This window comes from Cavia porcellus, unplaced genomic scaffold (genome assembly GCF_034190915.1).
Source record: "Cavia porcellus strain 051 isolate PalLab524CR breed Dunkin Hartley unplaced genomic scaffold, mCavPor4.1 scaffold_30, whole genome shotgun sequence".
Taxonomy (NCBI): domain Eukaryota; kingdom Metazoa; phylum Chordata; class Mammalia; order Rodentia; family Caviidae; genus Cavia; species Cavia porcellus.
This window is the reverse complement of record NW_026947513.1, coordinates 25414326-25440131: the sequence shown is the minus strand read 5'-3', so window position 1 is coordinate 25440131 and position 25806 is coordinate 25414326. Positions and strand designations below refer to the sequence as shown.

Sequence of the window (25806 nt, the reverse complement as noted above, 5' to 3'; positions counted from 1 at the left end):
TTATCACTGCAGCTAAGAAATCAGAGCCATGTCTCATCATTTCACTTTAATTGTAGAATTGGGATGATTCCCAAGGGAACACATTAGAGAACAAATTGATCAACTTTAATATCCATTATTAAATTTTAAGTTTTTTTAAGTAAAGGTTTTGTACTGTTTTCCTTTAATTAGACTCAAGCACGCTATCAGGATTTTTCCATTGTATCATTTACCCAGCTGTAGTTTGTCCTCAAGTCTGTACTCCTGGAAACTGTGACTGGAAATACTCAGAATAAAAACAGCTAACGGGAAAAGGGAGACAATAGCCATTGTCAGATGGCTTTTCTACTTTCATTCGAATAGTATATAATGTAGGACCCACTGCTACGTAACAGAGATACAGAAAACTAATACATAGCTACTGTCAGGACATGGGTGGATCAGTTTGGCCCCAGATCACATCCTCTAAACCACAGTCCTGAATGGCACACCTACAAGATCTAAGACACTGCAGTGCAAAACTTAAAATTATGTCAGTCAGTACTTTTTAATTAAATGCATACAAAAAGAATGCCAAAATTGTCGTTCTATTATAGAATAATTACTTAAGAAAAAAGTATATATTTAGAAGCTTCAAAATTTGGCATCAAGCCCAGAAAGAATAAAAACCTAAAGACGTAAGATTACAGAATAAAAGTTAAGTGACAGCCAGGCATGTGGCACGTGCCCATGATCCTACCCTTCCTGGAGACTGAGGCAGGAGAATCACGAATTTGAGCCCAGCCTGGACAGTTTAGTAATTTTATTGCACTTGATCTCAAAGTAAAATAATAAAAAGAAATAGAGATAAAAGAAACAAAAAAGTCAGGGTTAGGAATTTAGCTCAGCAACACAAAATGCCTGCCTGGCAAGTGTGAGGTTGTGAGTTCGATCTCCAGTACAAAGAAAGAAAGAAAGAAAGAAAGAAAGAAAGAAAGAAAGAAAGAAAGAAAGAAAGAAAGAAAAATGTGGGAAAATAGCTCAGTGTGAAGGTTCTGAATTTAGTGCAACCTCAGTGCAGTGAAAAAAAATGTTCGAGGGGGGGCAAATTACAGCAGTCCACTTAAAGTACTATAATTGACTATGGGGGTGTCAAACATACATATACAGCTATCCGAAGCCAAGTTCTCTAGCCTTCTTTTGTCCTGTTGTACAGTGACATAATTTATGAGAGCTTTCATCACCAATTAATGGTGAAAAAAACAAAACCAGAATCAGTTATCAAACCTGAATTTCTGCTTGGTTCAGTGTTTAACTGTTTGCTTTTGCTAATCAGGTAAATCCGAATGTACTTTAAAATTTTTTTTAAATTTATCTTTTAAATTTTATTTAAAGAAAAAAGCGAAAGAGAAAATGGATATAAATAATATGTAATTTCAAAAAATAAACAGTAAAAAATCACTAATTGATATATTACATATTGTCCTCTTAGAAATAGTTGTTCAAGTTACAAAAGTAAATCATACAAAGTGGCTGTTCAAACAGTCAGACTACAAATAGTTCTGTTCGACTATACAACAAAAACAGTAATATGATTATCAATCCTATACACTTAAACATACAAGCAGTTTTATCCTTTAGAGCACTTTCTTTTCCTCTCTTTTTAACAATAGCAATTACACACTTTAGGTTTTATTATGCCTACCTTTCTTATTATTTTTTATATTAAAGACAATATGTGATATTTATAAATATGATTCTTATTTCACTAATGAGGATAGCCTCGTTTGTCTCCATTTACCTATGAAGGCCTCAAATTCATCCTTTTTATAGCTGAGTAATATTCCATTGTATAAAAATACCACATCTTTTTCATCCACTCTGCAGTTGATGGGCATCTGGTTTCCAAGATTTAGCTATTACAAATTGTGCTGCTATGAACAGGGGTGCACATATATCACTGTGACATGACCTTCTCAGTTTTTCTAGGAAAACACCCAGTAGAAGAATAGCTGGATTGAAAGGAACTTCCAAACCTAGTCTTCTGAGAATCCTCCATAGTGATTTCCATAGTGGCTGCGCCAGTCTGCACTCCCACCAACGGTGGAACAGTGTTCCTTTTTCCCTGCAGCCTCGCCTTGTTATCTGTTGATTTCTTGATGGAAACTGTTCTTTCCAGAGTGAGATGAAATCTCAATGCTGTTTTAATTTACATTTCTCAAATGACCAGTGATGGTGAACATTTCATCATATATTTATTTTCCATTTGTATATCTTCATCTGAGAACTGTGTGTTCAGATGCCCATTTTTGGAGAGGGTCTTTGAATATGGGGGACTTGATGATACTCAGTTCTTTAAATGTTCTGGATGTAAGGGTCTTGTCTGAGGAGTTCCTGGCTACAATTCTTTCCCATTCTTTGGAAAGAAAATTTCCATTTTCTTTTCACTGTATTGGTGATGTATTTTGAAGTGCAGAAACTTCAATAATGTGAGGTCCAATTTGTTGATTCTTTGAGGTTTTTCCTGGGTAGTTTGCATTTTGTTCATGAATTCTCTGCCTACTCCTATGTCTCCAAAACTTCTACATACCTTGTCTTCCAGTAGATTTAGTGTTTCTGTTTTAATATTTAGGTCTTTGATCTATCTAGACTTTATTTGTATGCATGGTGATAGGCATGGTCTAGATTAAGTGTTTGGCATGTGGGAAGCCAGTTTTTCCAACATCATCTATTAAAGAGGCTATCCTTCTTCCAGAAAACATATTTAGCCCCCTTGTCAAATATCAGGTGGCTGAGTGTCTTTTTAGTTGTGCTTATATCTTCTAATCTATTCCATTGATTCTCAGGTCTATTTCTTTTCCAGTACTATGCTGATTTTATCACTGTGGCTTTGTAGTATAGTTTCAAGTCAGGAATTGAGATGCTGCCTTTTTTGTTTATTCTCTCAAAAAAAAAACAACAAACAAACAAACAAAAAACCAGCTTTTTGATTCATTTGTTGCCCAGAATTGCTTTTGCTATTCTAGGTTTCTTCTGTTTTCAAATGAATTTTAGGAGTGTTTTCTTTAGATCTGTGAGGTATGTTAATGGCGTTTTGATTGGGATTGTGTTAAATTTGTATAATAGTTTTGGGTGTATGGCCTTTTTCAAAATGTTGGTTCCTCCTATCCAAGAGCAAGGAATATCCTTCCATTTTCTGATATTCTCTTCAATCACCTTTCTTGGTGTAATATAATTTTTAGCATACAGATCTTTTTCACTGTTAGCTGGGTTGATTCCTAAGTATTTCATTGTTTTAGATGCTATTGTGAAGGTTGGTATTTCCATAATTTCTCTCTGTTAGTTTTTTCTTGTGTATACGAATGCTATTGACTTTTGAGCATTTACTTGGTATCCAGCTACACTGCTGAATTTGCTTACTACCTCAAGATGTCTTTTAATGCAGTTTTTTGGGTCTTCTATATAGAGTATTATGTCATCTGCAAATAGTGATAATTTAACTTCTTCCTTTCCTATCTTTATTCCTTTTATTTCTCTCTCTTGTCTGATTGCTCTTGTCTTTCCAGAACTATATTGAATAGGAGTGGTGATAGTGGACATACTTGTCTTGTTCCTGATTTTGAAGTGAAAGCTTTCAATTTTTGTCCATTCAGTATAATGCTGGCTGTTAGTTTGTCATAGGTGGCCTTTATAATATTGAGTTAGACACTGTGTATTCCAAGTTTCTGAAGGGTCTATATCATGAACTGGTGGTGGACTTTATCAAAAGCTTTTTCTGTATCTATTGAGATGACCATGTGGTTTTTGTTTTTGGCTCTATTGATGTGGTGTATTACATTTACTTGCATACATTTAACCACCCCTGCATTCCTGAAAAGAATACCACTTGGTTGTGATGTATAATCTTCATGATGATTTGCTGCATTCTATTTGCCAGCATTTTATTGAGAACCTTTGCATCAATGTCATTAGTGAGATTGGCATATAGTTCTCCTTTTTGGCTGAGTCTTTCTCTGGTTTTGATTTAGGGAGGATTGCTGCCTTTTCGATTTTATTGAAGAGTTTAAGGAGCATTGGCAACAAATCTCCTCTAAATTTCTTGTAAAATTCAGCCATAAATCCATCAGGACCTGGGCTTTCCTTTGCTGGTAATTTTTTAAATTATGTTTTCAATTTCAATAGCTGATACTGGGTTATTCAAAATTGCTGTATCTTTTTGGTTGAGCTTTGGTCGTTGATATGTTTCAGATAGAAATCTGTCCATTCCCTCTGTGTTTTCCACTCTGTGAGTAGAGATTTTCAAAGTAGGTATTAGTGATCTTTTGAATTTCCATGGCATCTGTAGTAATTTCCCTCTTTTTAGTCCTTATTGCGTGGATTTGGGTTTTTCTCGGTAAGGTAGCTAGAGGTTTACCAATTTTGTTTAGTCTCTCAAAAAAACAGCTTTTTGATTCATTAATTATTATTATTATTTTTTTTTAGTTTCAACTGCATTGATTTCTGCTCTAATCTTTACAATTTCTCTCTTTTATGACCTTTGGACTTAACTTGCTCTTCTTTTTTCAGAAGTTTGAGGTAAAGCATTAGGTTGTTTATTTGTGTTCATTCTGTTTTCTTGATATGACAATTTATTGCTGTATATTTCCCTCTTAAGACCACTTTCATTGCATGCCACAGATTACATTACATTGTTTTCACATTTTCATTGAATTTTGGGTATTGCCTTATTTCTTCTTTAATTTCATCTGTGGCCAACTGGTTGTTCAGAAGGTTGTTATTTAATTTCCATGTATTTATGAAGGTTTTGCAATTTCTTTTGCCATTAAGTTCCAATTTCAGTGCTCTCTGATCACTTAAATTTGTTTTATGGGATAAAATATGGTCTATTTTGGAGAATGCCCCATGTGCAGCTGAGAAGAATGTGTATTCTGATGTGGTTTGGTGGAACACTCTATAAACATCTGCTAAGTCCAATTGCTCACAGGTGTGATTCAGTTTTATTATTTCTGTGCTGACTTTTTTGTCTAGTTGATCTTTCTCTTTGTAAAAATGGGGTTCTAAGGTCCCCTGTTATAATTATGTTCTTGTGTATTTGGTTTTTCATGTCCATTTGTATTTGCCTTATATAGTTGGGTGCTCTTGTATTTGGTGCATATATATTTATAATTGTTAGTTCTTCCTGTTGGATTTTTCCACTAATGAGTATGTAGTGATCTTCTTTATCTCTTTTAGTCATTTTAGTTTGAAGTTCATGTTGTCTGCAAATAGCATAGTCATCTCTGCTTTTTTCTAGGTTCCTGTTGCATGGAATACTGTTTTTCATCCTCTGACTCTTAATCTATGTATTTCCCTTTGGGTCAGATGTGTTTCTTGTATACAGCATATTATGAGATCAAGTTTCATGACTCATTCTGTCAACCTATTTCTTTTGATAGGTGAATTGAGGCCATTTACACCTAAGGATATCATTGATATGTACTGGCTCAACTTTGCCATGCTCTGTTCCTGTTGTTTGCTGTCTGCTTCCCCCCCCCCCTTGTTTAAATGCTTGTCCTACCTGGTGGTTTCTTTCTGTTGTTGTTTTGGAGATTGTGGTCATTTTTATCTAGTATGTATGTCTTTTGATACTCTTTCAAGGATTGGTTTGGTGGACCTGAATTTCTTTAGTTGTTCTTTGTCATGGAAGTATCTTGTTTCTCCATTAAATCTGAAAGAAAGTTTTTCTGGGTACATCAGTCTGGGTTGAAAGCTGTTTTCTTTCAGGGCTTGAAATACCCAAATATCCACTCCACACTCTTCTTGACTTGAGGATTTGTGCTGAAAAGTCTGCTGTGATTCTAATGGGCTTTTCGTGATAGGTGAGTTGTGTCTTTTCTCTAACAGCTTTTAGTATTCTGTTTTTATGCTGTATGTCTGAAATCTTAATTACTATATGTCTGGGTGTAGAGTTATTTTGGTTGTGTCTACTGGGCATCTATATGCCTCACTTATCTGCATATCAGATTTTTTCCCTATGTTTGGGGAATTTTCTGCTATTTCTTCTGTGAATATTTTAGGTATGTCATTTGCATTGACTCCTGCATCTTCACTGATGTCTATTAATCTTTTTTTTTTCTCTTGGCATCATTTTGAAGCTGCTGGATTGTCATTTCATGCTTCTTTGTTATGTTTAAAAGTTCTATCCTTTCGTGATTGCTAATTGTGATTCTGTCCTCAAGGTCCATAATCCTACCTCAGCTTCATTTAAACTGTTTTGCATGCTTTTAATAGAGTTTTTTGTTTCTTGGCTGTCTCTTTGAGTTTTTTTGATGAATTCTGCTTGTTTTCTGTATTCATCCAAGATTTCAATCAGTTCCCCATGCTCCTCTACTTTTTCTGTTTATTTCTTCTTTAGCTGCACTGAACAACTCCTTTACTAAGGTTGTTATTTCTGTCTTTATATGGGAGAGTACTTCTAATTTGATGTCCTCTATAGCCTTATGGAGTTTTTTTTTTTTTTTTATTTCACTTGTTATCTTTTCAGAGATTTCTGGTGTGTTACTTTTGAAGTCCTCTATGTTAAGGTCTTCTCTACTTGCTTCTGGTGGACTACATGTTTGAGACATTTTGCTTTTTCGTTTTGCCATTTTTGCCAAATGAGTTAGCATTTGTTTCTTCAATCAAACTAGTGTCAACTGTTGGTAGTGTGCATCTTGGGTCCTACTGTAAGGTTTATGTTTGTCCGATTTCTGGATCCCACAATGTAGAGGTGGGTCAGTCATCTGACTTTCCCTTGCAGTGCCTATTGGGTGAGTCCTATATTCTTCCTAGGATGACAAGCATAACAGTATTGATATAGGTTAACTTTTAGTTCCTGTTGTTACTTTATCTTCAGGTTGGTCCAGGTCACCAAATCTCCCTGTCTGTAGTGTTTGTGTCTGCTGAGGCCATACTGTGTCCCTATTGTGTGCCTGTGTGTCTCATAAGCCCTGGTGATTTTCTTCAAGTCGGGGGAGTCCTTGTTGGCACACTCCTCACCCTGCCTGATGTTTTCTGTGTGTAGGAAGGAGCCACCCACACTCTTGCCAGACTCCCCAAGGTCTTTCAGTTAGTTGGAGGGCGCTAACTGGCCCTGTGTACTCACTTTACACCTCTATTTTAGGGGCATACTCACCCCAGGACTGGAGCTGCTGAGATCTTTGGATTAGGCAGTTAATCCACTGTAGTCCATGGTTGTGGGCGAAAGGTGGGAACTGAAAATCAACAGCTGTATTAGGTACAGGAGGTAGGGAGTGTCCCGAGGGGCCAGCAGTAGTCCTGGGTCCATGTGCCTGCTGGGCAAGTGGGAAGCATGGTGCAGAGTCATATAGGGTCCTGGGCTACATCAGCTAGGACGTCCACGTGGCACGCAGGTAGCACAGTGCAGGCCAATGTCTGAAGGCAGTGCATGCTTCTCAGGGCCGGCGTCGTGCAGAAAGCACGCAGTGGTGTAGGCCAGGATCTGAGTGTGGCGTGATGCTCCTCAGTGCCCACAGGAGTCATGCAGGAAGCGTGAAGAGATGCAGGCCAAGGCCCGAGGGTGGTGTGCATTCCCCAGAGCCCGTGGGAGTCATGCAGGAAGTATGCAGAGGCGCTGTCCAAGGTCTGAGCCCAAAGGTACTTTTGTGAAGAACAGACCACTCATCTCCCTTTGCTGTTGGCTTAAGTGTTCTATTTTGGGCTTTTTGAAATCCACATTGCCTCCGTTTCCAATCAGGAGTATAAATGTGCAGCCTAAACATCTGTCAGCACCCTGTCCTTGTTCTTGGTTGTCTTTGATTTCATTCCCTCTTCAGCTGTCTGCCTCTTTCTTTTTCCTTCCATGTTCCCCTTTTCTTTTCTGACCAGGTACAAAATTACTAACTTAAAATCTAGCATGCATTCACTTTCCTTTCTTGTGATTATTTATGGTAGTAGTGAGACCATGACAGATTACCATGGCTAGAGTCAATAAAAGATCATCATGTTGGCTATTAAGCAAAACTAAAATTCTCTTCTTGATTTCTCTAACTGCTTACTAAGATTCCTAGAATGCCCTGGTTTGTTTCCTTTAGTAGAGATGAGATTTGAATGCAATAGATCTTTAGCTTTAATGAACCCTTTAAGAAAAAAATCATTAACTAATATAGACATTTTCTTTCTTCCTCTTCACATTAAATATTTGGCTCTTTCTCACCTTTTGCTTTATCCTTTTCCCCTCTTTGTTTATTTATTTTTCTTTTTTATTGTGGATATCAATGGCTTTTGAATTGGTCCTCATTCCTATATAACATGGTTTTTATTACCATTAATTAAATATGATTTGAATGTAATTGTGTCTACTTTCGTTTCTGAGAAAACTTAAGAAGTTACTATATTGCCATGTCATCAACTGGTATAGATAATGATCACAGAAAGGCAATAGTAGTAACAAACCATTGTCACCTAAGAGTAGGTCATGTTAAAACTTAATTATTGAGCCCACTGGAGATCAGAAACCTCAGAAAACCATGGTATTCTTACATGGGAAGCCTGCTCTTCCCATTGTGAATAGGTGTTTCAGTGTTTCTTACTTCTAGTCTCTTAGTTTGATGAAAACATAAGATGACAGAATATATCTCACTGATCAAGGTACTTTGCAGACATAAAGAAATGGAATGCATTTTCCACATTCCTGGGTCTTTAAATCTAGTTTTTAAAAAACAGATTAAAAATGCAAATATAAGAGAATAAAGTAGAATATGAATGGCATGAAATTAATAAAAATGTTATAAGAAAGTTGGCAATGAGGTGGATGCTTTATCATACTTTTTTGGAGCAGAATATTTTATACAGTAAATATAAGTAAGATTCATGACATTTTACATTTTCTGAGGACACAAAATATCTTTACTGAAGAACCGTTCTTACTGGAAAACACCTGAGGCCATATGGCTAACGTCCAGCATGGCAGAACTTCTCGATACCCCGCGTAATAAAGTCTGTGAAGCTCTCATCTAAGGGGCTCACAAGTTGAAAAGCAGCACATGGCTGTGTGGGTTGCAGTGGAGGGGAAGGTTTCCTTTCATTTCAAGCATAAATAATTTGTTCAAAGCAAGTAAACGGATGGTTCCAGAGGAAGTTTGGCAGAGAAAATTTTAGAGAACATTTGTCAGTGTTGAAAAGTTCTTTGAAAACTGACAAATTCAAAAGCATAAGTTAGGGATAACATTGAAGACAGAGAACTGTTTGAGTGAAGTTGAGCTTGCAAATAAGAATAAAGAAACTGATGCATGGCCTCACCTGTGATGTCTGTGCAGTACACACTAGTTGCACATGGCTAGATTATTTAAATTAATAAAAACTGAACTAAATTTAAAATTTAAATCTTCCTACAACTAGACATATTTCAAGTGTTTACTAGTCACATGTGACAAGAGACTAGTGTACTGAAATATACAAATAAGTACAATTCTATCATGGGAGAAAGCTACTTCGGACATAGCTATTTTAGAAGAAAACAAGAAAAAAAAATAATCCACGTTGAGGATAGAAAAGTAGACTACTTTTCTATGGCCAGATTGCGCCAAGTCCGTAGTAACCTGATAAGAATTTAAACGTTGTCATATGTAGACTGGTAAGTCATACTTGTAAGTAAGATGGAATGTTTGCAATAGTCTCCATACATAAGTAAAAACAATAGAGTGTGCATTTAAATGATAAAGAGAGAAGGATATAAAATTTTCAAATATTGCAACAGCACAAAAAGAAGCAAATATGAGAGCAAATACTAGATACTAAATTGGAGATACTGTGGAAGGTTTGTGTTTTTTTTTCCCCAGCTACCCAACCATAGGCTCTTCTCTACAAAAACTTATATTCTTTTCAGTCAGTGTATTACCTGCATGAATAAACATTCATCTATCTTTCAGAGTACATATTAAAATAATGAAAATCTAGTGTTGCACAAATTATAAAAAATATTCTCTGAAGTTATATTTGGCAATGCTCTGAGCAAGAATCAAATTGATGAAATGTAAAATTCAGCAAAAGATTGCATAAGTAATTGCAAATCATCAGTGCATGGGGGCAGTGTTTTCAACAGATAGAGTGATCATTTAATATCAGTTGTCACAATGGTCCTATGAGAATCCTTTGGATATAATCAAGAATTCTTTTTTTCATTTTGACTTATAAGTAACGCCTTTTAATTGTCTTCCCACTGAAAGTACCACAGACCATTACAGCTGAAACAAAGCCAAATTAATGAGAGTAAAACTCTCATTAAAAAACAAATTTTAACATAGTATTACTATATATGTGAAGTAGAAATAAACAGTAATAATGTACAAATCTAAAATGAGCTTACCTTTCTAGCCATGTTGGTCTCAACTCAGAGAATTAATCACATTTTAACCATTTATGCTTTTACTTTCTTCTAATGATTACTTTATTGTTCTTCTAATTCTCATTGTAGCAAATTTCAAAAAGTATGAAACAGAAAAACAGAAAGATTCATGGGTAGAAAAGAAAAAGTAGTTTGCCTATGGTCTCATTCTCTCTCAATATTTCATAACAATTAAGCTATTAAATATTAAACTGTATCTTAAATTATTGAGTTTCTATATTAGTTAAATTTAAAACTTTAAAATCTGAACTTATTATTGTGCCTAATTTTAACGTAGCCTGATTATTATTTTAAACTATTTTAATTTTTTGCTGAAAATTTTTTTCATATTTGTCATGATATAAAAATTTCTGAAGTATTTTTAAATTATATTTTACATTATTATTTAATAATCCTGTTTTAATTTTTAGAAGTTTTATAGATTTTGTCTCATATATTTCTATCTTCTCTAAGATTACTATTAAAGAGTTTTAATACTTTTTAAAATGAAGCATACATTCTGGGTTTTCACATCATCTTTTAAATTTATATGATTTTTCTCTCTATATCATGGGTAAATTCCTGAAATTTTTCTTTTAAAACTTGCTGAGCTTTTTCAAATTTACAATAACCTTTTCAATTTCTGAATTGTATATTTTCCAACTGTTCTGTCTTTGTTCTCCTCTTCACTGAATGCATTAGCTCCTCAAGTATTTCTAAGTAGACGAATTATCAGAATTAATTTTCTCTTATTTCTTGAACTATTAGAGTCAGGAATTCTAGCTGTTAATCATCACATTTTTCATTTGCTGGTTCTCAGATGTTGTTTCTGATTATTTTACTGTAGGCCCTGCAGGAGGTCTATCAAATTTTCACTGGTCAGGTGCTATTCTCATATCATTGGGGAACAAACTATTCATGGTTTCTAAACGTACACACACAGAGTCTCTAAATGATAAATGTTGGAACAATGAGGGCATTTCTGGCATTCCAGTATCAGTTTCAGGAAGGAGTCTTAATCTTCCTTGAGCTATTGCTAAGATCTTATTATTGTTTCTTTAGAAATTATGGAGTTTTGGCAATAAGAAAAGACTAAAACAAACAAATAATAGTAACAACATTAAAAATAAAAACTTATAGTAACAACATTAAAAATAAAAACTTATCCAACTTATCTGCTTGGACCGTAGTTATTTCTAATTCAAAGAGTGTTCCTGTTAATTCAGAAATGATCATTTAACTAATGCTATACCTTCCACTTCAATTGACTTATAGTACATTCTTCTTGCCTTTGTTTGACGTGTCTGAAGTTTTTGAGAGGAAAGACTTCTTTCCAGCCTCACATTTCCATTTCCTCAGCTTTCTGAAATGTGTTTTCTTTGGATATACTTTATCCAGTAGGCTATTTCAAACTTTGATGTTTCAGAAGTTCATCACAATTTTTTTTTTTTTTAGCTTTTTATCGGTACCGGGGATCGAACTCACAACCGCCTGCTTACTAGGCAGGTGCTTATGCCGCTGAGCTAAATCTCCAGCCCTGCTCATCACAAATTTTAATTTGCAAATTGAGAACTCATCACCAATACCCACTTTTGATCTGTTTTTTTTTTTAATCCCTGATATGTGTTTTATAATTTTTGGTCATTTTAATAGCCCTTATAGGATATGCAGTTAAGTTGTTATTTTTTATGTTACTTTAACTGATTTATTTTTACTTTTCCAATATTTGCTGTTTTGGAAGGCAGCCTATGTAGTGGAGCTGCAATTCAAGTAAATGTAGCCCATATCTATATATTCTTTCCATTAATCATTCAGAGATTTGTCTGTGTGTTGCCATTATTTTGTTTTATTGATATTGTATAGATCTTTGGAAATTTTCCTCAGCATGTATACAGTCTATTTCTATTCACTTTCATGATTCATTGAAGTGTAGTTTCTTCAAATTTATGAATTCATTTTTCTGGAGGAGAAAAAAGGGGCAGAAATGAAGTGGAAATTTTTCAAAGTGTCATTGCAATAAAATCATCAGGATATTGACCACCAGAGATTAGTCTGTTTTTAAAATCAACTACTTGCAGTATTTCTCCATTTTTTGTGCATGTTAGTGTTTAATCATCCCTTTTATAGACAACTGATAAGCACAAGGTATTTTACTTTTGACAGTGTTGCATGATATATGAAATGTGTTTTCTATCAAATAACTTTAAAATTGTCAAATGACAAACTTCCATATTAATTACTTTTCTTTCTCATTAGCATATGAAGATGTTATTTAAGTAGTAAACAACAAGGAAAAGCATATCAATCTGTTTTTTTTTTTTACATAACTTTGGTGCTTCACTAAAAGTTTAGAGTCTAATCAAGTATTCGTAGTGTATCTTCAAAATATTTGGGCTTAACGTCTGATAATAAACTGTCTTTGCTTTTTACTTATATCTAGGCAAGAGCTATAATGAATTTCGTTGTGTTTAGGGCAGTTATCCTTATCTCAAGGCATATATTTTGGTTCAGAGATGACTAATATCACTCCTCTGATGCTTTTGCTTTTTTCCAATATTACTACATGTTATTATTTGCTTCTTTTTTTAAAATCAATTTAATTTTCATTACTTATTGGCCCGAGTTTTTAATTTTTTTTCATGAAATGTTTGTCATCATTCTTAGATTTTTTTTTTCAAAATCTAGAACCTACAAATTAGATAAATATTGACCTTAAAAAGAATTCAGGACAAGTAAAAACAATTTTTATAGACTTGACATTACGTGCAAAGTTAAGCTAATCAAAGCACTGATTTTAATAATTGTAAGATGTATAACTTTGATGACCTTAGAAATGTGAAGAACTTATAAATGATGATAAATCACCAAAAGTGCAGACTTCATGCATATTTTACTTGCAATTTTATCCCAAGATTTGATCATTTTTTTAGAGATTTTTTTTCCATGAATCTCAATTTTTTTCTGTTAGCATTGTCTGTTAGGTTGGTCATACATTTTATACTTTGTTGTGTCTTGTTGTCAGGCATCACAATAAAAATAATACTAACAGTAACAATAAGGAGGAGCTACTGGAAACTGAATTGTTTCTTTATTTGTTGCTGATGTTTCATGTGCATTATTGAGATAATGCACATCAACAAATCTGTGTTATTGCCTCTGAGACTTTGTACTACACAATATCAGTTGCAAAGAGCCATCAAATTTTCCACTCAAGTTTCAATAACTCTAGTAATCAAAGCTAGAAGTTCAGACTACATTTGTCTGACTCTAAAGTGTTTTCCTTAATGTTCTTAAATAAGCTTAATAATAGTAGCTATTATTACCAGGCAAGAAGGAAAAGTGATTATTCCCCCATAACTTAGGAAATTACTCTTTATAGCTATCACAAAAAATTAGGTGCTAATATAATTCCAACTATGACGATAGCTACCTTAGTAGAATGAGCAGAATTTTGAACACCACTTCTTCCCTAAATGGCATTTTAAACATCTGCACAACATATCTCCAAAATATGCTAATTCTGACCTATTCACTACTCTAAACTCATATTTTTCTGTTACCCATAGTTTCTTAAACCATTTGTATTATTGATGTCTTCACTAAAGTAAGTAACATTCAGAAAAAAAAGTATATTCATAGTACTGTAAATATTTTAGTGCAAAAATAATAGAAATATTTTTCTGCTTTTAGAATAAGATTCATAGTTGACAGTAGTTTAACACACCAGTTTTCTAAAGATATAAAATATATTTTATTTTCCGGGGCGTTTTCCACATGATCTTTGGGAATGTTACATGCTGCTAAGTAAATTGTTATCTGAAACTACATTAGAATTGAAAAGACTTCCTTTTTGAAAATCAGGATTGAGTATACGCTTCCTAGAGCTTGTCTTGATGGCGAGGTAGTAGCCTTCCTTTATTCTGCTCTGTGCCTGAAAAATTCACTTATTACCTCACTTAGGTGTCGCCCGGTCTCCATGCTGGATCCACTCTGATTCCGATGAATAGCATGTCTCTGCCACAAGGGGAGGACGATTACGGCTATCAGTGTTTGGAGGGCAAAGATTGTGCCAGCTTCTTCTGCTGCTTCGAAGACTGCAGAGCTGGGTCCTGGAGGGAAGGGAGGATACACATACGCATTGCCAAAATTGACTCCTATTCGCGAATATTTTTCCCAACAGCGTTTGCTCTGTTCAATCTGGTTTATTGGGTTGGCTATCTTTACTTATAAATTTACTTCTAGCCCAAATCTATAATTCTAATTATATCTAGTTTAATCAGTTGTACTTCAGTAACATGAGGTTAAAACTTAAAATGCAGAGATACAATGGTAAAAATACAAACAGTATTGTAATTATTTTTAGGCTTCCAGAGGTAAATAAAATACCAGATAGTAGATTCGCTTACCTAAATTTACATGAAATTTTTGAATTGTTAAATCCAGTATATTTAAATACTATTACATGCTTTACTTTTACTTTATGTTACTTACACCCTATTAGGATTTGGGATTTATAATGATGCATAATTTAAAATTGAAGTAATTGAGTATATATTTTATTTAAATATAATCTGATTTCTAAAATATATCTAATTTTTTACCTAAAATGTTTTTAATTTCAGTTTCTTGTTCCTTTTTATTTTTCTACCTGGTTTAGCATATATCTTGTTAAAAAGATAAAGTCATTATTTCCTTGCATTTATTTCCAAGATGCTTTAGTCCCAAGAAGAAAGTAATTTATTTCTGTCTTAATTTAATTTTTATTTTGAGTTGATAACATATAATTGTATAGATTTATAAGGGAAAACACGATGTCATGATTTATGAATACAGTATGGAATAACTGAACACAGTAGTTGGGAAGAGCACATGATTTATGAATTGACGAATTTTTGTTTGTCATTTAATACAGTCGATTGCCTTATGCAATATGAAAGAAAACTCCAGCTACATTTAGTTTGAGGATTTGCACACTTGGATAGAGACGATTTCAGACAGATTTTTAAAATGCAATTTGGAAAATGATAAAGAAAATGCTGCATTTATCCATTTTGTTTTCTTCCTTTTGGCATTTATGAAGTATGGATAGTAACATGTATCAACACTAAGATTAAAAGTAGAAAGAATGATCATTCTTTTCATGTGCTACAAAGTTGTAGCAGTGCTTCAGTTAATAATTAGGGGACATTTACTCTTGTGGTTAAAGAAATATCTGGCAAATTAAATCGTAAGCTCATTGAGAATGTAGTCTTATTTTTTTATCAGACTTACTTAGCAAATTATTTTATGCTTATGTCAAATATATGTCTCTTCTATCTCTTGAGTTTGAGCCTGTTCTACAACATTATTACATTATCTTTTATAGGAAATGAGAAAAGCCACAGAATCATGTTAAGGTTAGATTTTGCTACAGTCACCTTTAAAGAACATGAGTGTGAGAGCATTCTAGTTTTCAACAGACAGCAGAAAAAGGCCAAAGGAAGTTTCGGTAAGAAAAGCTGGTGTGTTAATAGCTGCAACATATCTCTTGTGAAGAGAAGAATTAACATTAAGTTTCAATGCCATGGCCCTGTAAATCAGTTGGCATATCAGTTGTTCATAAGCATTCCGTTTTCATCCACCATAATTTAATCTTCCAAAGATTCAGCAGTGTCAGGTTGGAGATCAACTTCAAAAACTGTTTCTATTGCCAAGAATGATTATCTGGATTAAGAGATTTATGATCAAGGACAAATTTATGATCAAGGACTAAGGCTTGAAAAAATGCTATCACATACATATGTGATGCTAGAGTTTTAGTGCTGTATTTCCTCCACACAGTTAGTGCATGCCTGGTAATGTCCAGGTATAGTTATAATTTTTAAACATTTAGTTCTTTTTAATTTTAATCTAAATATATTTTACTGTGTTCCTCAGATAAATCTTAGTCATTTTTCCAATTTGTTTACAAACCTTTAGGCAGAAAAAGCAAATGAACAATTGAACTTTAATGAAAAATATTAAGAGTGCTCTATTCTTTGTGGAGAGTCAAATAAAATTTGGCCATGTATATATTCATTTTGAGATTACTCATACATTGTTGCTTTTAACATTGAGTATTGGTGGCTATTTTAAATACTAGCATCCATTTAGAAATAAATGGAAAATATTCATAAAAAGTAAAATACTTCACTAAATTATTTTGTGACTAGTTTCATGTTTTAAGCTCTAAACTGCTCATTATTAAGGAGTACTTTAGATTTGGGAACTTTTTCAATTTTATCTGAGCATGACTAAATTTTAAAGCTCTCAAAGACGCTTGATATAAGCAGCCTTGATTTTTTTCATTGATGTCTTATTAACTTGATTTTAAACGTTGACAATATTTACATGTGGAAATATAATTGATTAAAATATGATAGATACTTTCCTATATGTTTCTTGTATATACCATCAAAATAAGCATTTAATTTTCAAAGTCACTGGTATTTTCAACAGCTTTATCTGAATTTATGGATCAGAAAGAGAAGCATACAAATCTTACTATAAAGCAAAAGTAAAAATACATTTTTTTCCAAGGAATCAAAAGAACTTATTCTCAGAGGGGATCCATGCTAATTCTTGTTCTTGTTTCAGGTAATAGTTTTTCCTTGTTGGCAAAGATTTTTTAATCCTCTTCTTTTCAAGTGAGGTGTGTTTTGTTTTATTGGTTTTAGTGGGACTTTTGCTGAATGCAAAAAACAAACCTTTAGAATAAATCACAAAGTAATAAAAGTGAAAAGGATCAGAGAAACAGACATTTAGAATCATTGGAAAAACGTTAATTCACATAAATCCATTTATTACAACTATGACTAGGATATGAAAGCACTGAGATAGAGAAGTGTGAATGATGTGACTTTATTTTGACTTACAGCGACAGATTAGTAGTTTATGTATCCTTGAATTACACAAACAAGATTATGTATACTTGAAGCGAAAGCCTAGAGTGTTAACTTGTTTTAGGAGTAAGAAGTACTTAGACTATTCGAGATTTCAGGAAAAGAATAAAAATTCCCCCAATAAAGCCAATTAAATATAAAGTTTCTATGTCAGGCTAAGAATTATACAATTCATGGAATGTATCTCATTTTAAGTGAAGGAGAGACTTCATTAAGTTTTAAGTCCTGATAAACTCTATTTTAAGTATACTATTGTAAATATGAAAGCAATTATCAGGGTTTTTACATCTAGTGTGTTCACATAGTTGGATATCCACATATACTGTAATGATAAGAAGTCTGTACTTTTCCTTAAGAAGAAGGATAAAATGGAGTGTTGCATTCTTAATGATAATTCAGCATCAAAAAGAACATCAGATAGAACTCTCACACTCATACTTGTACATATTAAATAGTATTTCAATTCGGTACATTGTGACTAAATAATTCTAATGACTGGTCTGAGTAAAGTCGGAACAGACAAGCATTATTTGAATAAACACAAAACAAATGAAGAATGTATACATAAAATTGGCAAATGTCTGTATCACTGTTTTCTCCAATCCTGAAACATTTGCTGTAGCAAAAAAAAAAAAACTGCATTCATGATTATTTCATTAGTGTTATCACTAGGGTTCAAGTAATGTACCAGCCACTTAATGATTTGTCATTAGTCCACTGGAAGCATTGTGCAAATAATTCCTGAGCAAACTGTAATTCTTTATATTATCACATTTATCCAAATATCACTGTTACGTCATATGAAGGCCACACATAGTGGCGTTACGCTACTGTCAACAATCCTTTCTTTCTTAAGGTTAGAGAGTAGTCTGACAGGCCACTGTAAAGTCACAAAACAATTAACGAATGTTTATTAAAGACACTCCAGTTGGAATTCCAAACAATATTGACATTTTTTCCAGTAGATATAAAGTTGGCTTTTCTTACCCTATGTTTGCAGTTTAGAACTGAGGTACCCCAACTCAAATATTTATGGAGTATTTTTTATGCACAAAATGTACCAGAGAGAATAGATAACATAAAGATGAATTCTGAAGGAATACATGCAGAGAGAAGAGGATTAGTTGTACAGTTTAAGAGCAGAAGAATAATTCTGCAAAGCAGTCCCGAAGAATATGTATTTAAAAATATGAATTTGAGGATTCAATATGTCTGTGGGTGAGAGAAATAGATATCACAGTTTCTAGTTGAAAAATTAGGTTTGAGTAAAGGCACAAGAATATGAACAAAAATGAAAATTGCATTTTAACTCAAAGTAATTATTCATATTGAGATAATAACTGAATCTGAAAAGACCTACACTTATAGTTAAGAGGTGAGAACACAGATGTCAGGTAGCCCAATGATACTATAAATTCAGAAGAGTCAATAATTAAGTATAAAGAGCAGTTATTAAATCTTCAAAAGTTTCATCTATTTGGTGTACAATATTGGGTATAAGAAATTTAAAGACATGATATAGAAAATGAGGAGAAATGGAAATAGATATATCAGTGATAAAAGTTTTCAGTGGAGGGGAGGAGATAACTTGGAATAAAAAAGAAAATTGGCAGACACTAAAATTATGATCAGCAAACAGTGTTAACCAAGAGACGTGGTGTGCACATGGAAGCCAACGTCCTGTGGTAAATTACACTTGTCTGCATTTGAACAAACACAAACCATAAAAGGAAATTTTGTGTGTATTACAGTCTTGCTTGCTGTTGTATTTAAATCAAATGACCACTTTTGAATAATGACTTATGTACTAAGAATGAAAAAAGAACAATATTTCAAAGTATACACCCAAGGTGGTTCTTGTGACTTATTACTATTTAGTAAAATGAGGTCATAAAATCCACTACTTATCCAAAAGTTTTCTCTTCAAATAGCCTCCTTCATCCTTCTAATCTAGAATACTTAGGGACCAAGGGAAGGGGAGAGAGAACTGTGAAAAGAAAGAGTTATTGTGAGACCAGAAGAATACAGGAATTTTCAGGAATATTTGTCTTAATAAGTAAAGTTTTATTGGTGAACAATGAAATGTACCTGTAACTTTTGAGTCATGAATTGTCATGACTGTAATAACTGAAATACCAATAATCAGCAATGGATTTTGAACTCAATATTTGGAACATGATTTACTTAAAATGCAAAAAGTTGGGATTTCAATAAATTGGTGTAATATAAATTATTTCCATCAATTAACTGTAGTCAGTAAAGTTTTAAAGCTTGTAATGATTTTTTTTAATTTTTGCTTTATCTTCTTGAGAAGCATTTGTGTATGACAAAGATACTCTAATTTTTCAGTGTGCTCTGTACATTCATGATCCTGTGTACAAAGTAAACTCTGTAACTTATCATGAAATAAAGCTTCATGTTACATTCTCTTAAAATGTGTCCTTTCTGATATTTTTCATATAGGTAACTCCATTATTGGAGCATATGTGATGATGACTTCAGCATAGAAGTTAATTCCTGATTAGTATTTCACATTTTTCAAATTAAGAAATATGTTTAAAAGTTTATTCTTGACAGTTTTGAGAAGTAAACTAAATGATTAATGGTCAACTGAAGAAAAATAAGATTTATATATGATTTTTGCTGCTAATGCTGTGAATATCTGGATAATTCTAATAATTTGTGATTTAAACCTAATTTAAACTCCCAGATACTCTTCCTTAGGTAAATTGAGAATAATGTATATTAGTTAGGGCTTTCACTCAGAACATTTCAAATTCTCCTTAGGCTAAAACTGAATTTTTATACCTTTCCCTGTGAATACTCTTATTTTTCAATTACACAAAATCAGGGAACCTAAAGTGAATACCCACATTCCAACAGCAGAAGATGTTTCTTTCTCAAAAGAGAACTGGGGAACCTGAAAAACAAAAACTTCGCTTTTTATTTTTTAAGAGCAGAGCATACTTATTGAGAGAAATAAAGCTTCTGTCTGACAGAGAGAAAAAAGGGATCTCAAGTGGGTTGCTAAAGACTCTGGTTTTCGTAGGGACTTTTAAAGAGCAAAACCCTCTTGAAATGAATCAGGTCCAGAGTATGGGAAAATGGGAACTCACAGGTGGGTAGGAGATGGCCCAGCACTATGGTCAACCATAAAGTTTAACAGTTTGGTAAAACTAAGAGACAGTGCTGATGCAAGTCACATGGTAAACGGGCATGCTTAAAGACCAGTGACTCTTCCTACAGGGTTTTGAGATGGTGACTCCTGGCTTCCTCAAAGTGATTCATACCTACTTAGAATATCAATTTCTGATGTTTATACTTAGGGTGCGATTGCATTTGTCTTGCCTTTTGTCTCAAAGTCTGGCTCACAGAGGAAGGTGACTGTATCCAAGTTCACAAGATACCTAGTCTGCACTGGCTCCTTCAAGGATCTAGCCCTACCCACCTGCCTAAAATATTTCTGTCTAACTCAGAATCACTCTAACATGTTATTCAGTAATAGCATAATAGTATCATCTATGTATCCCTTACTTGTTAGGTCCAAAGTGGATTTTTTCCCCCAGTGGAACACTGTTGAATATATGCTAAAAGTGCCTTTAAAAAGTGCTCTTTACATCCAAATAAAATATGGAGTGCTACTTTTTTGAAAAGGGGTTGACAAACTAAATTCACAGCAATGGGTATGGCCACATTCATCATTTGTATCAGGTCTGTGACTGCCAGACTCCAGAAGGCACAACAGAATCAAACAGCACATAATTCCTAAGCATTTACTCTCTGATGCTCTCTGGGAAGAAGTTGCTGAAGTTACCTCACAATAGCTTCCATGTGTTAGTGAAAATTCACTGCATTTAAATACAATTTTATTTTTTAACTTAAAAGAAAAAGGTAAAAAGGTTTCGCTTGAAGTAATGTAATTAATTTCTCTCCACTGTACATCCTCCTCTCAAAATCTTTCACAGATTTAGTAATCGAAGGTATGCCCTCTTTTTAAAATAGGTAAAAAATTATTATAATTGTTTCATTAATAAAAATACATGTTTATTTATAATTATTTCAATGTTATTTGAAATAGATAAAGTAGACTAATCCAGAAACTAAGGTAGTACTCTCTACCACCAACATTGCCAAAAGATTTTTATCAAAGAGTATTATTATTACTATAATAATGATTTCTCTCCTTGAGACAATATAAAACATGCTTCCTCACTAAATCTGTTTTTGTCAATATAAAGTCTTGCATTTAACAACATCTTTCATAGCACTAAGACCCAAGCAGCTCTTTATGAATAATTTCATTAGAATAAATATTTAATTCTCCTTTCACATTCCTCTTGTGTTTTTCTCTGTATTTCAACAGGTGCATTTCGGTTATTAAAAATTGCATGTCAAATATTCACAAAAAACAGCTTGTTAAACATTGTATACTCTGAGTAAGATAGCAGATGTTATTGAATGTTATAGAGTAGATATGTTTATTCCCTACATTTTAACCTAAATATCCACATAATGATTCAAATCACTACTGAAATTGACTTATACTCACACTAAGGCTTGAGTTTTTAATATTTTAAAAACTATTTTCATAAACTTTCAATTTTTCTTCCAGGCTCATCATTTGAAAACGTTAGCACCATAAATATGTGAATGTTGAAGACCTAGCTTAGATTAGTGATAATTACCAGTATTAGTGTATTATTTTATTATACCTATATTTTAATATGAATGATTTCCCATGACCATTCATGAGGCTTATGAAATGCGAAAGATTAATATTAGGCTTTTCATAGGTGAAGAAAATAGAGAGCCAGTGAACTTGATTACTTAACATAACACTACATTTATCAAACTTAAGACATTTCTTATAAATTTTGCATTTATAATCTGAACTCCAGGTTTAGAGCATATAAGAAGGGAATTCAAAATCAGTTGTACCTCAGAAATAATCCTTCTTTCCTTCCTTGATTTTGACTCCTCAAGCATGAGTGAGGAATATTAGAAAACTCACTCTTGCCTCAAGATTATATTTTATTTTAAAGAAAAAAATAAAACAAAATTTTAAGACAACAGGAGAGTAACAATGGTCAATCATTGCATATTTCTATCTTTAAATAAGTTACTCAGAGTACAAGATACAGGTATTTAATTGTCCAAACAGTATTAAGTATTGCTTATTTTATACGATTTAAACATTCATCATTATTTTCTAGACCCAAGACTGAAAACAATTTTTTGAAGTTTTTTTTAAACTCATGCTTAAAAAGTGAACACTACAGAAGCATAGAAAACTGTAAGAAAAATCCCCAAAGAGTTTTCAGAATCTTGAAACTACTTACAGAAAAAGGAGGTGAGATTAAAAACAAAAGAAAGGAAGCAGTTGAGCAAAGCTATAAGGAACTACTATTATCACAAGGACCCAGAGCGGATATGTCTTCCTGATCAGTTGAAGAACACATCATTGAGGGTGCTGAAGGACCCCGGAGGGGAGAATCTGTGAGACAGACCTACCAGTGGCATCACCTCCCTCATCTGCTCTCTCCTACCCCAGACCATCCTCACTGCAGACCAGAACACAAGGGAGTAGTACTCATATCCACAGAAGTCATTTTTCTGGGACATAGAGCAGAAGATCAAACAAAGCATGGAACTTGCGGACATAAAAACGGAAATACACAGATAGTATTTGAGGACATTACTTTATGGTCACCTATTTATTTTTTACTGCATGAAAAATCAAGCACTAAAAGCATCTCCTGATAATTCTGATCTCTCTACCTCATGCTTCAGTGTACATAGCCATGACTGGGCCAGGGCCAATTGACCAGCTCAACCTGTGCATCAAAGTAGCTTGAACTCTGTCTCTCTTGCTCGATTTTCTCTGACACTGGTAAGCAAAATGCTAAGCATATTGGTACAATTAGTTTCTAGACATATTTCTTCTAAGGTAAAAGATTCTGTCTGTGTGTCTGTGTCAATCTGTCTGTCTGACTGTCTGTCTCTCTCTCTCTCTCTCTCTCTCTCTCTCTCTCTCTCTCTCACACACACACACACACACACACACACACACACAAGAACATACACACTATGACAAGTGGAAGAAAGACTGAGTGAAGACAAGAGCTTGGATCTGTTTGTTACTCTCTTTTTTAGTACGGCAGCAATGATGACTACGATGTATGTCTGACTTTGAATAAATTGTGAGAAAACAAACAATAAAGGAAAATTATGAAAATAAAGGGAACATAGGGAACCTTATCCTGGGCTTGACTGACAAGCAACTACATTGCAACAAAAATTACTACAAGTTAACCATAAGGAATTGTTGGTGAAAACCAAGACACTATTCTATAGTACAAAAAATTTGTGACAATGTTTACTTTTATATTCCTTTCTCTCTGTTTTGAGACTATGAGAAGTAATATTAATTATCCTTTAATGGGTATTTGAGAACTCAATTATTTTACACAAAAATACTCCCTTAAGATTATATTTTTACTAGGAAAAAAAACCTCACTACACAAACACCATATTTTTCTTAACTCATTGGCAGTATATACTACACATAATCACTACAAATGTTTTGAACACCTGTGATCAATGGTGCATCAGGTACCACTTGGAAAACTATATATTGTGATTATATAGGTATAAAGAGCATGTTTATAGCAGCACAGATGTAATACTTAAATCTTGGAAACAATTCAAACACATATTTACTGAGGAATGGATAAAAAAGTTATATATAATATATATATATATATATATATATATATATATATAGTACTACTCTGCCATAAGACAGGAAAAACTTGAGATATTTATTGCTAAATGAATAGACCTTAAGATCATGCTCTTAAATAAAACAGGCACACTTGTAAATATAGCATTGTCTCACTGGCATAAGAAACTGAAAGTGTAAATAAGAACCAAATTTTACACGAGATATGGTGAAACGGGAAGAAATTATTCAAAAGGAAAGAAGAATTAGGCAGGCAGAGGGAGAAAGGAAGAAAGAAAAAGACCAGAGATCTACTCAGCTGAGGATTCTTCAAAACTGCTTCTCTTTGTATCAAAGCTCATCATACCAGACCTCTGGTTTAAAGCATTATTATGAGTGTTATTATAGTCAATGACATTAGATTATAAGGTGAAGAAAATATTCTTACCCAATATATCATTAAAAATGTAAGATTTGGTTAAAATTTTGATTGATTGTTTAATTCATATAGCTGAAAAATAAACATCATAGGTTCAGTGTTCTAGCACAAGATTTCAGATAGGAAAGGGGAAGAATAGATATCTTCAAATAAAGGCTGCTGTTCAAATGTTTTAAATTATTTGAATTCCAATTATTTCTGCAATGATCCAGTAATCCACATATAACTAAAATAATTGAAAAGAGAATCTCAATAAGGTATTTTCTCATCCATGTTCCTGACAGAATTATACAGATGGAAACAACTCAAATGTCCATTAAAGAATGAAAGAATAAAGAAAAGTAGGAGTTACATACAACTGTAATACTACTCAACCTTAAAAAGAAAGAATGCTAGTACAATTCTAAAACATGAATAGACTCTGAAGACCTAGTGCTAAGTAAAATAAATCAGTCACAAAAAGACAAATGCGTAATGTCATGTGTATGTTGAATCTGACTCATAGAAAAAAAGGTTTGATGAGTCAAACACATAAAAACAGTGTGGAGCTTGAAAGAGCAGAAAATGGGGCAATTTTCAGTGGATATAGTTTCAGTTTTGCAAATGTAAAAGTTCTAGAGATATGTTGTTGAACAATACGACTATATTTACCAGTACAAAATGTATATTTTAAAATATTAAAATGATAGATGCATTATGTGTGTTCTAACTACTGTGTACACACTGTATATAACATATGTAATATATAGATATAGATATATAATTGTCCTTTGCAGGCTGAATTACGGATGTGTGGGATCAGAAACAGTCATAGAATTACAGGCATTGTAGTATAGCAAGAAAGAGAAGCAACTGTGAAATTACACAGAATGGAAATCATAACTGTTTCTACATATATGACCATTAAGAACCAATTGTAGTTGTACCAATGCTAGTATACTTTGATAATTAGTTGAACAGTTAAAAAAAAGCATACATTCAAGAATGCATGAAAATGTGTTGCAACAACTTCTAGAGTTTGACAAAAAACATTTCTAGTGTGGGTTTTAGTCTTGCATGAAAAAACTGAATGCGCATCTGTTTTGGACAATTTTGATGAAGCTTAAAATATCTTGGGAGAGGAGAGTGTATTTACCATATGCTCAGGCCTTAGTTCATTGATTAGTTTATTGAGCCATGCTGACTTCCCAGTATAAAACTGATTCACTTTGTGATTCATCGCAGGAAAAGCTAATAAGAAGCTGAAATGCATTTTCTATAATTCTAGAATATATGTTTCCTAATGGCTTTTAAATGGCATAGTTTTCAACCATGACCTAATTTCTTAAAGTATCAAGATGAAAATTAAAATAACATTTGAACTAAAATGCTATATTCAGTGAAGTAAAGATGCTTTTGGCTCATT

At 33.2% G+C, this 25806-nt stretch overlaps 1 protein-coding gene across 3 annotated transcripts in view; it reads left to right on the top strand.

Annotated features, from left to right (window-relative positions):
- Gabrg1 (gamma-aminobutyric acid type A receptor subunit gamma1) overlaps window positions 1-19676 on the top strand; it is an 84729-nt gene extending 65053 nt beyond the window's left edge. For all 3 annotated transcript variants that reach the window (XM_063240748.1, XM_063240747.1, XM_063240750.1), the window contains exon 9: window positions 14282-19676. In XM_063240748.1, the coding sequence (XP_063096818.1) occupies window positions 14282-14551 (270 nt within the window). In that variant the 3' untranslated portion in view covers window positions 14552-19676. The remainder of the gene's footprint in view (window positions 1-14281) is intronic.
- Window positions 19677-25806: the final 6130 nt, after the last annotated feature.